At 42.8% G+C, this 19,048-nt stretch overlaps 1 protein-coding gene across 2 annotated transcripts in view; it reads right to left on the reverse strand.

The window, feature by feature from the left end:
- LOC115093978 (fibronectin type-III domain-containing protein 3A-like) overlaps positions 1-19,048 on the reverse strand; it is a 249,858-nt gene that overhangs the window by 144,512 nt on the left and 86,298 nt on the right. For both annotated transcript variants that reach the window (XM_029606523.1, XM_029606522.1), the window contains exon 6: positions 18,460-18,738. In XM_029606523.1, coding sequence (XP_029462383.1) covers positions 18,460-18,738 — 279 coding nt within the window. The remainder of the gene's footprint in view (positions 1-18,459; positions 18,739-19,048) is intronic.

The following is a 19,048-nucleotide window of genomic DNA, read 5'->3' on the forward strand; positions in this document are numbered from 1 at the left end:
AACCATGTTTTTCTATATGCTCTGTAATTTTAATCTTTAGAATAGTTTCCACTATTTTTCCCGGCACTGAAGTCAGGCCCACTGATCTATACTTTCCTGGATCGCCCCTGGAGCCCTTTTTAAATATTGGGGTTACATTATCCGTCCTCCAGTCTTCAGGTACAATGGATGATTTTAATGATAGGTTACAAATTTTAACTAACATCTAAAATTTAATTTTTGAGTTGCTTCAGAACCCTGGGGTGCATACCATTTGGTCCAGGTGATTTGCTACTCTTTAATTTGTCAATCTGGGCTACTACATCTTCCAGCTTCACAGTGATTTGTGTCAATTCATCTGAATAATCACCCTTGAAAACTATCTCTGGAACTGGTATCTCTCCAACATCTTCATTAGTAAACACAGAAACAAAGAATTCATTTAGACTTTCTGCAATGCCTTATCTTCCCTAAGAGCCCCTTTAACCCCTCAGTCATCTAACGGTCCAAGTGACTCCCTGACAGGTTTCTTGCTTCAGATATATTTTTTAAAGTTTTTATTACGAGTTTTTGCCTCTACGGCCAACTTCATTTCAAATTCTCTCTTAGCCTACCATATCAATGTTTTATACTTAACTCGACAATGCTTATGCTTTTTCCTATATTCTTCAGATGGATTCTTCTTCTAATTTTTGAAGGATTTTTTTTTGGCTAAAATAGCCTCTTTCACCTCAGCTTTTAGCCATGCCGGTAATCACTTTGTCTTCCTTTTCACCTTTCTTAATGCATGGAAAACATCTGGACTGCACTTCTAAGATTGTATTTTTAAACAATGTCCACGCCTATTGTACACTAAACCTTTGCAGCTGCACCTTTCAGTTTTTTTTCTAACTATTTTCCTCATTTTATCATTTTGAAAATATAAAGTTAGACCGGTAGTTTCGCTTGAGAAGCTTCATCAGGAGCTCAACTTGTCAATCTTCAATCGGACAAATAGCGTCTCCCATAGTTATGCAGTGTAACCAACTCGGAACAGCAATGTCTCCTATTTCTTTCAACGCCGAGCAGCCAGAACACATAGATATGATTTCAATGCTTTAATATCAGCACATCAGAATACCGACTATTTATACTGTATTCAAAGAAAAGAATCTAATATAAGAATTGTATAAATCATTTTCTCTCAACAATGATGCTAGTTAAAACCGCAAATGATTGAGAAGACCGAGCGATCTCCTTCAAAGTAAGAGATACGCTGTCTGGCTTGCTGATGTGGTTTTATTAAGAAATAATTTATCATATACATTACATCCTATTAGCCTATGGGTAAACATTTTTTGATTAAAATAATCTTTTGATCCCCATTTTTTCTTTTGTTTTTGCTCCCTGCCTGGGATCTTTTTGCTATTTTTGATCTTCTCCTGAACATAAGAACGTGCCATACTGAGTCAGACCAAGGGTCCATCAAGCCCAGCATCCTGTTTCCAACAGTGGCCAATCCAAGCCATAAGAGCCTGGCAAGTACCCAAAAACTAAGTCTATTCCATGTTACCTTTGCTAATGGCAGTGGCTATTCTCCAAGTGAACTTAATAGCAGGTAATGGACTTATCTAAGAACGTATCCAATCCTTTTTTAAACACAACTATACTAACTACACTAACCACATCCTCTGGCAACAAATTCCAGAGTTTAATTGTGCGTTGAGTGAAAAAGAACTTTCTCCGATTAGTTTTAAATGTGCCACATGCTAACTTCATGGAGTGACCCCTAGTCTTTCTATTATCTGAAAGAGTATATAACAGATTCACATCTACCCGTTCTAGATCTCTCATGATTTTAAACACCTCTATCATATCCCCGCTCAGCCATCTCTTCTCCAAGCTGAAAAGTCCTAACCGCTTTAGTCTTTCCTCATAGGGGAGCTGTTCCATTCCCCTTATCATTTTGGACGCCCTTCTCTGTACCTTCTCCATCACAATTATATCTTTTTTGAGATGCGGCAACCAGAATTGTACACCGTATTCAAGATGTGATACAGAGGCATTATGAAGCAATACAGAGGCACCATGGAGCGATACAGAGGCATTATGACATTTTCCGTTTTATTCACCATTCCCTTTCTAATAATTCCCAACATTGTTTGCTTTTTTGACTGCCGCAGCACACTGAACCGACGATTTCAATGTGTTATCCACTGTGACGCCTAGATCTCTTTCTTGGGTGGTAGCACCTAATATGGAACCCAACATTGTGTAACTATAGCATGGGTTATTTTTCCCTATATGCATCACCTTGCACTTATCCACATTAAATTTCATCTGCCATTTCGATGCCCAATTTTCCAGTCTCACAAGATCTTCCTGCAATTTATCACAATCTGCTTGTGATTCAACTACTCTGAACAATTTTGTATCTGCAAATTTGATTACCTCACTCATCGTATTCCTTTCCAGATCATTTGTAAATATATTGTAAAGTAAGGGTCCTAATACAGATCCCTGAGGCACTCCACTGGCCACTCCCTTCCACTGAGAAAATTGTCCATTTAATCCTACTCTCTGTTTCCTGTCTTTTAGCCAGTTTGTAATTCATGAAAGGACATCGCCACCTATCCTAGAAGCCTCATGAGGAACTTTGTCAAACGCCTTCTGAAAATCCAAATACACTACATCTACCGGTTCACCTTTATCCACATGTTTATTAACTCCTTCAAAAACGTGAAGCAGATTTGTGAGGCAAGACTTGCCTTGGGTAAAGTCATGCTGACTTTGTTCCATTAAACCATGTCTTTCTATATGTTCTGTGATTTTGATGTTTAGAACACTTTCCACTATTTTTCCTGGTACTGAAGTCAGGCTAACTGGTCTGTAGTTTCCCGGATCGCCCCTGGAGCCCATTTAAATATTGGGGTTACATTAGCTATCCTCCAGTCTTCAGGTACAATGGATGATTTTAATGACAGGTTACAAATTTTTACTAATAGGTCTGAAATTTCATTTTTGAGTTCCTTCAGAACTCTGGGGTGTATACCATCCGGTCCAGGTGATTTACTACTCTTCAGTTTGTCAATCAGGCCTACCACATCTTCTAGGTTCACCGTGATTTGGTTCAGTCCATCTGAATCATCACCCATGAAAACCTTCTCCAGTACGGGTACTTCCCCAACATCCGCTTCAGTAAACATCAAAGCAAAGAAATCATTTAATCTTTTTGCAAACACCTTATCTTCTCTAGGTGCCCCTTTAACCCCTTGATCATCTAATGGTCCAACTGACTCCCTCACAGGCTTTCTGCTTTGAATATATTTTTTAAAGTTTTTACTGTGAGTAGTATCTTTTACATATGATCGAGCCATCTTTAATTGCATTCACACAGGGAAAAAACGTTAGAGACTTAGTTCACACTACACTGCTGACTTCTTGAGAGTGAGATGAGATATTCGCAGGACATCAATCCTGTGGTAATTGCTCTTTTTGCTCTATAAGTATTATGGGGACTCAATGGAGTGATCCTCAGGTCAGACTATTTACTTCACAGCAACTACTGACTGTAGATTAAATTACGTAGTTTACAATCTGCCCCTGTTCAAAGATATACATCGGTAGAACAAAGAGAATAATTAGAACTCGTCTCACGAAACATCGCAGTTTAGCTACTAAGAAAAAACAAGCCCCGTTGGTATCTCATTGTGAGGATTGTCATTATACGTTTTAAATTAACATTGGAGAATCCTTGAACAAATTAATACATCTTCTACAGGGAAAGTTCAGATAAAAAAAAACAATTTAAGAGAACAATTTTGATTTTTAACTTTAACACAATAGCCCCCCCATGGTCTGAATTTGGATATTGATTGGTATTCTATTGTTTAATGTACTGCATTTTGATCCCTATAGGGGCTGTTACTCTTCCGTCATTGGTTTGACATCTAAGGACTTTTCCTATTTATATGTCAATCATGATATTATTTCTGGTTAAATTGGCACCATTTTGAGCTAGCGCTGTCATTCGATGTGTTAGTAGTGACACTAATTTTACCTTTATGATTGGATGTTATTCCTCTACTAATATCTTTTTTTGATTTTTTCAGAATCTAAAGATATAATTTATTACAACGATGTCACCCTCTATGCAGCAACATTGGTTTCGAAATGCGGACCGTGTTGGGATGGGACGTGTATTCTTTGCATAAAGATACGTTTTCAAATGCATTAAAAAAAACAAAAAAAAATCATACAGTATGCCAGATTATTTATAAGACAACGAAGGTCTAATTACCGATAGTGTCTATTATAATGGCATAAATAAATGTATATTGGTATGTGAGAAAGTGTTTTCTTATAATATATTCTCGCAGTAAGACCTTGTCATGGTGGAATTGCAAGTATGGTGAAATGTTTACCAGTGTTTGATGTTCAATCACTCTTCTAGCGGATGTGATTGCGACTAGGAAATCTATTTTCCATGTTAGGTAACTCAAAGGAAGTGAATTCTCTAGGCTCAAAATGAGCCTCCATTATGCTTTCTAAGATAATGTTTATATCCCAAGGTATGGAGGGGTTTCTTACTGGTGGGCGAATATGCAGCAAACTCTTCATAAAGCGTGAAATCAGGGGATGGGAGGAAATTGAAGGGATTTCTATTGATGTATGATAAGCTGCTATTGCGCTGAGGTGCATATAGATGTCACTGCTAGACCTAAGGTGGAAAGTGAGAAAGCATCGCAGTAAGCATTCTGGGGCGCAAGTGAAAGGGTCAATTCCATGCTGGCTGCACCAATCGGAATATCTTCTCTACTTGAAAGTATAATTCTTCCTGGTGGAAGGTTTTCTAGCCACTATTAGAATGTCGGTAATATGAGATGGGAGTTGGAAATGTCCTAGGACTTGCCGCTCAATTTCCATAGTCAGTTGCAGGGAGGAAAGGAATGAATGAGGATCCCACTCTCCTGCATTAGTAACTGTGTGCTGCTCCCCAGGAATATTGGACATTGACTTGAAAGTTGTGCTAGGTAGGCATACCACGGCTGCCTTAGCCACACTGGAGCAATGATACCATATGTCTGCCTTGTCCGATATACACTTATGTATCGTCCAGGACATTAGAGGAATCAGAGAATATGCATACATGAGGCCCCCAAAAATACATCTTAAGATACTCTGTTTGCTGGGGATGTTTGAGCAAAAGGTATTTTACTTTGTATTGAGCTCCAATGCAAACAGATCTATGCATGGAATTCTCCAGCGGTTGAAAAGGTCTTCTGCTACCACTTGGTCTAGGAACCATTCATGAGGGTGAAAGATTCTGCTGAGACTGTCTGCTTCTGTATTTGCCAGACCCAGTAGATAGGGTGCTTGTAGGACTGTCTTCTTTTTCTCTGCCCATTCCCAAATCTGCACTGCTTCCTTGCACAACATCCTGGAACCTAACCATCTTTCTTCATTTACATAGAACATGGCTACTTGATTGTCCATGTGAATCATTACACATTTCCCATGGAGCGTTTGAGCAAAGGTATTGATTGCATTCCTTATTGCTCTCAAATTCTAATAGGTTTATTTGGAACTGGTGTTCCGCTGGGGTCCATGTGCCCTGTGTTTTCAGATGACAAAGATGGGCTCCACAACCCTTTGTTGAGGTGTCTGTGGTATCAACTGGTGAATGGGATTCCTGAATGGTGCCACTATTGTCAATACTGAGGGTGTTAGCCACCAAGATATGTACTTTTTCATTGAGGCTGCAATATGAATTCTCTTTGACATAGGCTGTGTGTGTTGATTCCATTGTAACTTTAAACCCCACTGTAATTGCCTCATGTGAAGATGGGTGCAAGGGGCGACATGTATTGTTGCTGCCATGTGTCCCAGCAAGACTAAAATTTGGCGTATTGTTGTGTAGGTCTGCCTCTGAAGAGTTTGGCACAGAGAAAATAAAGTTTGCGTCCTGTCACTGGGCAGGAACGCCTTGCATAAAGGAGTGTGAATCTTTGCTCCTATAAACTGAAGAATCTGACAAGGGTCAAGGTGGTATTTTTCATAATTTATGATAAATCCCAGTCGTTCCAGGCATTGAATAGTATCGCGTAAGTGATTCCGTAGAGTTTGCGGATTCGGAGAGACAATTAACCAGTCGTCGAGAAACGGGAAATTCTTGATTCCTTGTTTCCATAAATGGGCCACAAACACCAACAGACATTTTGTAAAGACTCTCTGGGCAGAAGAAAATCCAATGGGGAGGTCTTTGTACTGTTAATATTGATCCCCTACTTGAAAACAAGGGTAATGCCAATACAAAATGTGGACAGGTATGCAAGTATATGCATCCTTCAGGTCCAGAGAGCACAGTCAATCATTGGGTTGTATGAATGGTAGGACTGATTTCAGGGAAGTCATTTTGAACTTCTGTCTCTTGATAAATTTGTTGAGAACACACAGGCCTAAAATTGGGTGGATACCCCCAGATTTTTTGGGAATGAGGAGATATTGGGAATAGTAGCCCTTATTGATGTGAGAAAACGGAAAAGCGTGGATAGCCTATTGACATAGCAGAGTCTGCACTTCCTGATGTAACAAGGGAATCTGGGAGTGATCTCTTATGGGTGGCACTAAATGAGGCATCAAAGGAAGTTGAGGAAATTCCAGTTTGTACCTCTGGGAGACTATATTGAGAACCTACTGTGATCTTGGACCAGCCTCAAGAAAAGAGTTATCCTGCCCCCAACATGCGACAGGTATTGCAACTGATCCGGTCTCAAAAACCCTGCTGCTGCTTTTGGGGGTTGAGTCTTTTGTGGTTTCTGGCTTTCTCTGGCCTCCTAGTCAGTTCCTCTGTTGAGGCTGCTGTTTGAGGCCTTGATTGCTGGTAGGTAGGCATCCTTTACAGATGGTGTTGCCTATATGGCTTACGCTGGTAGAAGGGCTTCTTGTATGGGAAATAATACTTTCTGGTGGCAGATTAGTTATCAGTAGGTGATATTAATGACTGTACTGCCATGTTTTGCTCCTTTATTTGGGAGACTGTTTCTCTCAGCTTCTCCCCAAAAGGTTGTCCCCTCTATGTAGCAAACTGGTTAGCTTGTCATGTACGTCACAAATTGTACTGGAGCAAAGGCCAAAGTCTGGCCGTGATGGAAACTGCTGAGGCCCAAGTTGATGTATCAAAGACCTCAGACAGTTCTCAAGAGGTAATGTAAACCTTCTCCCATGTCTATTAATGGTTGTGGTTTTCCCTGGTCACCATGTTTCCTAGAGACCAAGGGTTTCAAGTTTTGACACAGTCATATAGATATTATGTAATGTAAAACTGGTGTTGTTGGATGCAAGCACTTAGTATGGAACCTTGGGATATCTTGCAACCAAATTCATCCAGAAGCTTGTTGCCCTTGCATATTGAAGTGCAATCTTGGCTTTTTTGCTTGTTTCATAGCCAATTCGACTACCACTCAAAGCACAATAAAGCTCTGGAATTTGTTGCCAGAGGAGGTGGTTAGGGCAGTTAGTGTAGCTGGGTTCAAAAAAGATTTGGATAAGTTCTTGGAGGAGAAGTCAATTAACGGTTATTAATCAAGTTTACTTAGGGAATCGCCACTGCTATTAATTGCATCAGTAGCATGGGATCTTCTTAGTGTTTGGGTAATTGCCAGGTTCTTGTGGCCTGGTTTGGCCTCTGTTGGAAACAGGATGCTGGGCTTGATGGACCCTCGGTCTGACCCAGCATGGCAATTTATGTTCATATGGAAGCTGAACCATGCTAGTGTGTGGACTTTCGCATTTTGAATTTAAGATCTAATATTCTGGATGTTGTGAGCATGGTATGAGAGGCCTCCCATGCTTTGACCATGACAGAATCAAGAAGTGAATGTGAGGTAAGCATTGTTGGCTCTGATGGGATGTTTAAAATCTTTAAAATGTCCATTGTCTGCAATCTAGGATCAGAGATTTTGCTGGTTTCCACTTTTAAGAGAGTGCCCCCCTTTTCCAGTAACTTGGAATATGTAAGGTCTTCAGGTGGCAAAGAAAGCTCAGTGGGCTCCTCAGGGGGATCTGAGAGGATCCCTACAGAGCTCCCTGATGAAGATGGAAGTGACTGTACAGGATGGCTGACCGGTTTGGGGGAAAACCGTGGACTCCTTAGAGGCCACGGGCTGGTGTCTTCACCTGTAGGAGATGGAAGATCTTCTGATGGAGGTGAACGATCTCCTTCAGATGGTGAAGGATAGCGAAGAGGTCAAGAAGGCTGTGCTGCAGGGAGGTTTGCAAACAAGGGCTTCAGGATGCAAGTAATCGGACATTGCTTCCGAAGCAGAGGTAGCGGGAGCTGCTGTGCGCTTGCTCTCCCTGTGTGGTTTAACCTTTGGCAGGCTTTGGGAAGAGTGAGATCTCGAATCCTGAGATGAATGGGATCTGGAACCCCTATCCCCTGGCAGAGGTAGTGCTGCCAAAAGAATGCTGGCGTCTGTGACTAAGTCTGGGCACTGAAGGGTCCTTTACGGGAAGCTTAGGTCTAATGTGTAGAGGTTCCTGCAGAGAAGGGGGATCGTCGATGTTTAAAGTCCTTAAATGAGAGGTCATGTTTAAGCCCTCTACGTCTGGGGAAGAATAGAATGATATATGAATCGGAGATTTATCTTCTCTTTCTAGATCTGAAAGGTGAAGAAAATATCTAGGCAAGGGGGATGGCTTTGGAGGTTGCACTCCCTTCTCCACTCTGACAAGATAGTTGGACAAAACTTCAAGGTTCATCTGTGCATTACGAAGGGATGGTGTTGGCCATGTCACCTGTGATGATTCGCATACTTTTTGGAGTGTTGTCCAATGCTTTAATGTGTGTCGATTGCTCCGACACTTTGTCTTGCGTCGAGCCTTGCTTTGATGGTTGGAACTCAATGCTTCTTTCTGCGTCAATCTCTGACGTTTTGATGTGCATCGAAGCAGGTGGATGCTTTAACATGTATCGGCTTCTCAGATACCCTTCCCTGTGTCAAGGTCTGTGATGCCTTGACTTGCATTGATGTCTTCAATGCGTCAGCTCACGTCAATCATTTTAACAGTTTTTTCTGCGTCAATGTTTCCCACTCCGTAATCTGCATTTTTCGTGCGTTGCTCGTCCCAGTGGTTTTTGGTGTTTCAACATATGTGGCACCAATTTTCCTGATGCTTTTTGAGGCAGTTCCGCCTTTTTTAATGGTGGTAGCTCTTTGGGATTTTTACCCTTCTGGCTACTTCTGGATCCCACTAACGACAACTGTTTTACTGGGTTTGGGCGATGGTACTTCAGGTCCATAGATGATTGTGTGGATCTTCCCTCATGTAGAGAAGAAGGAGCGTAAGATCCTGAGTGTTCGCGGAGACTCAGATTTTTATGGCTCTTAGGCGCTGAGCCCTGAGGGACATTCTGCCACAATCTCTGCAGGCTGCTTGATCATGGTCGGGGACAAGGCACAGATAGCAATTGTTGTGCCTGGTCACAGACATGATTTTCCCACACTGGCAGTACTTAAAACCAGGGGACTTAGGCATTGTAGCTAAGTACTTTTGTTTGAATAAAAAATTGAAAAAATTGAAGAACCTCTGAGGAGAAAAAAATGAGAGTCTATCTGTACAGAGCACAGGAAAAAAAAACAACTGAAGATTCACGAGATGATTGGGAAGAGCCACGTAGCCCCAGAGGCAAACGTTCTACGGGCTTAGAGACAGCTCCTCCCTGTGTCCCCCGGATGATGTCACCCAGACAGCATAGCTATACAAGCCTGCTTATCAATGGAAAAAATAGCTAACATGATAGCTTGATTAAAGTGGAATGCAACTACCATCTTTTGAAAGAACTTGGGATGAATTTGTAAAATAACTTTGTTTTGTGAAAGAACTGCAAATATGGAAAAACAAAAACAATTCACTATTCATGCCACAGTGACTGCAACAAGAAACAATATTTTCCAGGTGAGATACTTCAAGTCCACTGATTTGAGAGGTTTGAATAGTGGTTCATGTGTTGAGATCCAAAGGCTCTTGAGGTTTACTGACCAGAGGCTTAGAATGCCATAAACTTTTCATGAACATAAAACTAAAAAGTGAAGAGAGACTGGAGCCCCTCCAACCTGCTGATGATACACTGCAATGGTGTCAAAATGAGTCTTGACTTAAAAGGTGCTAAGGCTGAGGAGCAGAGGAAGAACAGATACTGAAATCCATTGGGCCACAGGAGAAGGACGATCTCTGGACAGAGCACCTACAGCTTAACAGTATGCCAAAAATTGGCATGGACATTGCCAACGTTGATACTGTTCAACTGTAGGTGCCTACCCCATTTATCTTACACTTTGTTCAGTTGTAGGTGCTCGCTCCCAGAGCTTTCACTGGAAATTTAACTACTAGATCTGAGGTGAAGTAAGCTTATTTCTGGTAGACATGTTATTCTATTGCTGAGTCTATGTAGTAGTGTTTAGCTCCTTCTACTACAATAGGCACATCAACAGAATAACACTGGCCACCAGAAATGTGAATTTACACCAATTATGCTGCTGTGTGTAGTGTGGTAGAAGTGGAAAGACACTTTAACACAAGCACAGCAATAAAATAAATAGGAGGCAAGAAGGACTGGTAGTAAATCACATTATCCAAGAATTTCAGAATTTTCAAACAATTTAATGTTCCATCAAGTAGAGCCACATCACTAGTGCTTTAATAAACCGGGTTGAAAGGTCCCTGACACAGGCCATGTTTTGTCAAACAAAACTACATGGGAAGGGACCTGGAGGCAAATCAAACTTATACGAACATGCAAATATTAATGTCTTGCAATAGTAGCCTAATTGCTCCACAATCACAAACTCACAAAACTCCTCCAAATCAACATGCCTTTGACTCAGCTGTCAAGGATATCCTCTATCATCCCTGCCCGGTACTCCCTTACAACCAAGTGACTCAGTGAGAAGTCTGGGAGTAACTTTACAATGGAAACTCAAATCTAAAAGGTGGTAAGGATCTGCTTTATGCATCTGCAGCAAATTTGCCAGCTCTGCAACTTCTCTGACAAACAATCTGGTCACTGTGATATATAATTTAATCACCAGCCAATTTGTTTACTGCAATTCCCTACTATACAGAATCTCCCAAAAGTCAGTCAAATGCCTTCAACTTTTTCAAAGTACATCTGCCAGAATTCTGGTGGGAGCCAAAGCAAAGAACTATATCAGCCCTATCTTACACTGGTTTGCAGTCCAAAGCAGGATTCTATTTAAAACTCTCTGCTTAGTCTTTAAGTGCAACAAGAATATGCCTCCCAATTACCTCTCCCAGGTTCTATTCTCCTACACCCTCATATGAGAAATTTGTTTCTCCAAATGGCCTTTCTATCCTCCCCACCTCTAGCTTCTACAACACTAACTTACATTCAACTTCGTGCATTCATCTCCTTCACCTCTAAGCTCTGGGACAAAATATTGCATCTCTATGCCAAAAGACTTCCTACCTCACCTTCAGGCTTGGTTATACAAACAGGTCTTTCATTAATTTCATCTGAAATGGTGACCTCAAGAGCAGAGCATTACCACAGAAGATCTGTTACTCGCTGACTTTCTCCCATGACACCAGGTTTCTTTCTTTTTTTTTTTCAATTTAAAATTTTTATTAGAAACGTCCTGAACCATAAAATGTCACAGCATTGGATACAAACGTTTATAAGAATAAGTGAACAATAAACACGGAGCAAAATGAGTTTCTATGGTGTTTTGTGTTAGAGTATACCCCTCCCTCCCCCCATACGTGCAGGACCCATGTTGGCACAACATCCAATACAAAATGCACACACAATGTTACTAAAAGAGAACAATATCTACCACAGTCGGGACACCCAAGGAAAGCGCTCACCATTGATCATTCTGAAAGGGAGGACACCCGCCAAACTTGGTAAGGATGCCAGACCTTGTAAAATGGAGGCATCCTGTGTTGCTTATGTGCTGTTATCTTACACAGATGATAAACCTTATCTACTCTCGTTTTAACAGCCGCTAGCGAGGGTGTCACTGGGCCCTTCCAGTGGCGCGCTAGTTCACACCGGGTTGCTGCGACTACGAACTTAATAAACCGGGAATGGTGAATATCCCCTGACAGAAGGTCCCCATTTAGCAGTGCCTGCTGCGGAGATAGAGAAACACGCTCCCCTAGAATCCCCGAAATCCAATCTGAGACCGCATCCCAGAGCCGGGAAATCACTGTACACTCCCACCATAGATGAAAAAAGGTACCCGTTGCCCCGCATCCCTTCCAACATTTATCTGCCACCCTGGGATAGAGACGGTGCAGAGCCGCTCTGGGTGTAATGCCAACCGATAAAGCAATTTTAAAATTCGTTTTCAATAAGAGTGGCCGAGATTATACCCTTCCCCATCTTAGAATAGATACTGTCCCAAGCCTCTTCTTCCAAAGTGACCCCCAGGTCGCTCTCCCACGCGGTCACATAAGCCGGCGGCGAACGCAAATCTTGATTAAGCAATGTGTACACTTTAGATAACAAGCTGGGGATCTTGTCTACCGCTCTGCAGTAAGATTCGAATAAAGATACCGGCGACTGAAGGTCCCTCCTCAAGCCAGAATGTGTGCTATAGGACTGTAGTTGATAGTATCGATAACGATCCCAAGGGTCCAACCCAAAGGTAGTCTGAAGAGTCTCAAAGGGCAGCCACCCATTATTGTCCCAGAGCTGTCCACAAGTGGTAATTCCCTTATCCAGCCATCCCTTAAACTCCTTGTACACCTTCCCATGGAGGAAGTCTTCATGATAAAAGGGGGACGAATTGATGGACCCGGTCCATTTACCCATAAAAACCTTCCGCCAGGCATACCACATTTGAACAGTATGCTGCATGGGCTGGGACATCTCATGCAAGTTCGGCCATGCGGATCGTGGTCGCCACACCAGAGAGGACAACGGGCGAACCCCCACAATTTCTTGTTCTAGAGCTATCCAAGGCTTCCCCCTCCCCTTCCTATGCCACTCCGCCACCACCCGAAGGTGCGCGGCAGCGTGGTACCACACCGGATTGGGTACCGCCAGGCCTCCGTAGAGTTTAGGGCGGAAGAGCACCTTACGAGCCACCCGGGGATGCTTACCCTGCCAGATATATTTCATAATGCGTCGCTGCCATTTCACCAAGAGCCCCTCCGGTACTTTAACAGGGAGCGTCTGGAATAAATAACAGATCCTGGGTAAAATGTTCATCTTAAAAGCCGCTATACGCCCCAGCCACGATATGTGATATCGGCTCCATTCTTCCATTTCCCTATAGAGTTTAGACATTAAGGGAGGATAGTTGAGAGTGAAAATATCCCCTTTGTTACCAATATAAACCCCAAGGTATTTTAATTTATCCTTGGCCCATCGGAAAGGGAAAGCTGCCTGGAGTCCAGAAACCTGGGCGCTGGATAAGGAAACGTTAAGAATCTCAGTCTTATCCCAGTTTATGGAATAGCCAGACACCTTACTAAAAGAGTTTATTAGATCTACCACCACTGGGAGAGAACTCAAAGGATTAGTGAGGGTGAGAATCACATCATCCGCAAACATAGCCAGTTTTGAGGAAAAGGTCCCCACTTCAACACCAGTTATGGCCGCCGTCTCCCTAATTTTCTGCGCTAGAGGTTCAATGAAAATGGCAAATAATAAAGGTGACAGCGGGCACCCTTGCTGCGTCCCCCTCTCCACTGGGAAATATGTGGAATAGCCGCCATTCACTTTTATACATGCTTTAGGTCCCTCATACAATCGTTTTATCCACTGAATAAAGAAGTGGCCAAATCCCATAGAGGTTAGGGTCTGAAAAAGGAACGGCCAGTGGACCAAATCGAAGGCCTTTTCGGCGTCCATAGCCATTAATAAAAATGGAAGCTTATGGCGTTTAGCCCACCAGAGAGAATCTATGACTTTCCTAACGTTGTCCGAGGCCATACGCCCGGGGATAAACCCCGCCTGGTCGGGGTGTACCAGTTGCGCAATATGATGGTTAAGCCTATTGGCCAATATTTTTGCCAGTAGTTTAAGGTCAATGTTCAACAGAGAAATGGGCCTATAGGAGCCACACTGTGTGGCATCTCTTCCAGGCTTCGCTAACACTGTGATCCCTGCTACATTGGAGTTAGCAGCTAAGTGACCGTCCTCCCGCAAGGCATTAAACATCCTTGCCAAGGGACCGGCAAGTTCATCCGTAAAACATTGATAGAACCTGGCTGTAAAGCCATCCAATCCAGGGGATTTGTTCACTTTCAGCTGTTTTATGGTAAGGGAAACCTCCAGGGGAGTTATAACAGCATCTAGGACCGCACTCTGACTCTCCATTAAACGGGGGAGCAACACCCCACGTAAAAAACCCTCAATAGCCTCTTGACTAATATTAGGATTCCTTTGGTACAAAGTGGCATAAAATCGCAAAAAGCGGGCCCTAATCTCCTCATTAGACGTAAGAGGGATTCCCTTTTCATCCTGAATTTTAGTGATAAGGTTCTGCATAACCTTCACTTTTAATTTATTGGCCAGAATCTTGCCCGCCTTGTTACCCCCTTCAAAATACGTTTGTTCCACCCGCTCCATGTCAAACGCTATCTGGGCGGCGTCCAAGGCTGCAATTTGTGACCGACAACTATCAATCTGGACCTTCACTGTCTCGCATGGCCGTTGTTTATGCTGTTGCTCGAGGGTCACTAACCTACCCAGTAGCGCCGCCCATTCCTGCCGCTCAACTTTTTTAACAAAGGAAGCCCGGGCAATAAGCTCTCCCCTCACTACCGCCTTCAGACAATCCCATATTGTGATAGGTGAGACATCAGAGGACTCATTAAATTGTAAATATTCCTTGATATGTTGTTTACATGTGGACACAAACAAATGATCTTCCAGGAGGCCATCATTTAACTTCCAGAACCTCTGACCCCTGTCATATGAGGGAAACGCTAAATCCACCCACAAAGGAGCATGATCAGACCACGTAATAGCATCCACTGAGGCTTTAGCCACCCGCTGGAGAAGTCCCCTATCCACAAAAATGTAATCAATCCTCGTATAAAGATTGTGGGGATTGGAGTAAAAAGTATATTCCCTCCGCAAAGGAAATAGAAAACGCCATGTATCCTCTAATTTGAAATGGTGAAGAAGTCTGATCAAGCTACCCCTGTCTTTTTTAGGGATAGATCCCCGACCCACAGAGGAATCCAATTTGGGGTTAAGCATAATATTACAATCCCCGGCTAGAATAAGATGACCCTCGAGTTGGGTCTGCACAGTGCTCAGCAGATTAGCAAAGAAGGCTGCCTGCCCTGTGTTTGGAGCATACACGTTTACCAGCGTATATTTTTCTCCCGCAACCTGAATAATAAGCAAGAGAAACCGCCCCGCAGGATCAGGTACACACTTAATAAGTTCATCAGCAAAATCCTTCTGGAATAGAATTCCCACTCCCGCATATCGTGCTGACGAAGTGCACGCTGCCCAATACTGTTGTGGATAGAGGGCGAGCGCATCAGGTGCTCATAGCGTCGCTTCAGGTGCGTCTCTTGTACCATGGCCACCGCCACGTTACTCCTGCGTAGCTCTTTATACAAGAGTTTGCGTTTGCGGGGCGAGTTTAATCCTTTCACATTTAAGGACAATAATCGGAAAATTGTCATAGCAATAAATCAAGAGGAGAACACAGGCAATCCTGCCCGGCACCGAACGTATGTGCGTCCCCGGGTCCCAAAAAGGGAGCCCGAGCCATGGTAGAAACTGAAGACAGGTGTGCACAGTACTCAGAGTCCTGCAAGACATTGAAACCCCAACCCCCCCCCCCCCCCTTTCCCTCCAAGCGACCGCAGCCGGCGGGCACAAGGCCTGAAACTAAGAGGCATGGTGCAGCAGTCCTTCCGCTGCTCCTTCCGGTGGGAATCGCAGAATGCAAACAAACAATTTCCTACAACGCAGCCATCCAGCTATTGCTACCAGCAGGAATGAAAGAAACAACTGAATCCTGGGGCGGCCCCATCAGGTAGCTTCTGCTGCCGGAGGCTCTGGATCCGATTCCAGTGTACGCCGCAGTCTTTTCCCTCCTTTTCCCATCCTTTGCCAACGCGGTACTTCCCTCTGCGAAGCTGTAGGGGACGGGGGCGCTGGCAAGTCCGGCGCCTTGAACCCCGCTTCCTTCAAACAGCTGGCAGCTTCCTTAAGTGAGTGGGCTTTGAAAGTCCTGCCCTGGCTAGAGAAGCTGATCCCGAAGGGAAAGAGCCACCGGTATCGTAGTTTTTCTCTCTGCAAGATCTCTGTGATGGGCCTCAAGTCAGCGCGCCTCTTTAATGTGAGAGGGGAAAGGTCAGTAAAGATCTGCACCTCATGCCCGTCCAGCTCGACTTTCCCCTGTTGGCGGGCAGCCATGAGGACTCGCTCCTTCACTGCATACTCATGGAAGCAGACTATTATGTGCTTGACCTTGTTCGCTATCCAAGGACCCAGAGCCCTGTGTGCCCTCTCAATTTTCACAGTAAAAGGTGCTGCCGGCCCCTCGCTCGCCGAAAGCCCCGGCTGCTGCAGCATATCCACGCAGAGCTTTGTGATGACCTGAGTGCAATCAGCATACTCTGGCGTTTCAGGGACCCCTCGGAAGCGCAGGTTCATCCTGCGGCTCCTATTCTCCAAATCCTCCACTTTCAGGGCCAATTGGTTTAGATCCTGAGAAATGTTTTTAGTATCAGCAGTCACAGCATTTACCGCTTCAGCTTGGGCCTCTGTGAGCGTCTTGTACTCAAAGAGCCGCCTCCCCATGTCGCTGACTTCTTCCCGGAGCTCCCCCACCACATCTCTGATTTCAGTCTTAAATGCCTGACGATCATGCCTCAGTTCCCGAAACCAGGTTTTAAACTCACCCCGGGTCGGTATGTCAGTGTCTGCAGCCAAGCTCCGATCTGTCTCCTCCTCCTCCGAGAGCCCCGGGGCAGTAGCGGCCGCCATCTTGGATTTTTCGATCCACGTTTCCCTCTCCACTTTTTGGTAGGAAAACTTCTGGAAATCGGGCCCTTTTTTACGGCACGACATGGGCTGGGTGCTGCCGTGGGAAACGCTGTGTTTGTCGCCGAAAATAAACGCTGGATGGCTGCAGATTCGGTCGATTCCCACCGGGTCGGTCAGGAGCTGTGGATCAGGCTTCCACTCGCTCCGCTGACGTCATCAGCCTCCGACACCAGGTTTCTTATCCTGACTCCTCAATTCACCCTACCTTCTTCTACCTTAAACTGATCAAATTAATCTCCCCCTCATAAGAACATAAGAAATTGCCATGCTGGGTCAGACTGGTGCAAAACTGGCAATTGCCAGTTTTGCACTATTATATTAATAATTTAGCTTTAATATGACTGTAAACTGCTTTGAGATTAATTTGGAAAAGGCAGAATTTCAACTGTCTTTAAATAAACTGATGCTGTTAAAACAACTAACTTCTAAATATAAACTTTCAGTGCTGTATTTTATCATTACGTGGCATAAGTAGATACACACACACAATCTGTTTCAAAAAATCTACACTTCTTTGGTACACATTACATAAAAGAAACAATATTTTCATGCTTAGAGATGGAAAAGAAACTATTCTTTCTTCTTCCCTCTGTCATATTCAAGGGATAGGTCATACAAACTTAAGGAAAACACAATATTTTTAATTTCAAATCTGTAAAGCATTTTGGAAATTGGACAATTCATTGAAAATTATATGGAAAGATGCTACTAAAATGTTCTTATGGTATAACCAGAGGTTTAAAATGAACAATTCTTGCATTAATTAGCTTGGGAAAGATTAAATTTAATGCCACAAACATTCAAAACTTTAAACAGCTTCAGTTAAAGCACTGTCAAAATCATGGAAAATTGATATTCAGTCAGAAAATTGTCCGATTTTTAACTTGTGATAGCACCTTCTAAAGTGGCTTCAAGGTTCTATCAATGTTTACATAATGTATTTATTAGGGGCTGCTGAAAGAAAAAAATAGGCTTCCAAATTTCAGGAAATTTGGAAACCTGCAGATTTTGTATTCTAGGTGTTATAACCATAACCTTATTTTGTTGCATGATTAGATACATTATGTTGTTTAATATGGTACTATCATGCTTCCGGATGAGTCAATGCTATATTCATTCAATGAAAACTGTACATAGAAATTTCTGTGACTTCAATAAAAATATACAAATAACCTCCCAAAAAAGTGATGTATCATTTATTTTGGTAGTTTCTATTACAAAAACCTAATGCTACATGCCAGATGTGAGATATGAATAATTGACAGAAGCAGTTAGCTTTACTATTAGTTTAAAGAGAGCATCATTTTATTGAGGGGGGGAGGGGCACAATTCCTACAAAATCTGTAACTTTATAAAATAGCGGCAAGCGGCTTTTTAATAGTCACTCAAAATTCATATTTGACAATTTATTTTCAAATAGGCTACATTCTTACTCTTTATGAACCACATACCTCCTACTTCTGCATCTGCTGGAGGACTGCTTCTTGGTTTTCCAATCTGCTTCGGCTTTATTGGTCCTCCTGAGACAGGCTGCGCTTTCCCATATCCATTCTGAATATTTGCACTGGAGGAATTGTGAGTTTTATGCGGTGAAGGCGGCGGACTGTTAAGTTTATTATTACTGGGTCCACTAACTTGTCTGTCTTTCAGTCTTTTCCTTAGATGTTCTTGCATTTTTATAGTCCTTTCATCTCTCAAGATAAAGCTGGTCCTTCCATGGGTACGGGGCTCTAAAAGACAGCAAAAAAGGTATGTATTTATTTGTAATTTTTCACACAGGCATAATAACCACAAATTAAATACAAATGTAACAATTTTAAAAATCATATTGGAGAACTATATCCTGTACGCCCCCCAGCCTAATTAAAAGTGGAAAACATTAGTAATGAAATACTGGAAAAAAGGAGCAAGAAGGGAATAAAACCTCCTAGAGGATGTTTTACTCTCAAACAGTGCTTTCAAAATATGCTTGAAAAATCTGGTATAAAAAACTGATTTTGAATTTTATGTTTTCCTAGTTCTTTGCTTAGCATGAAAACA

This window comes from Rhinatrema bivittatum, chromosome 6, assembly GCF_901001135.1.
Source record: "Rhinatrema bivittatum chromosome 6, aRhiBiv1.1, whole genome shotgun sequence".
Lineage (NCBI taxonomy): Eukaryota > Metazoa > Chordata > Amphibia > Gymnophiona > Rhinatrematidae > Rhinatrema > Rhinatrema bivittatum.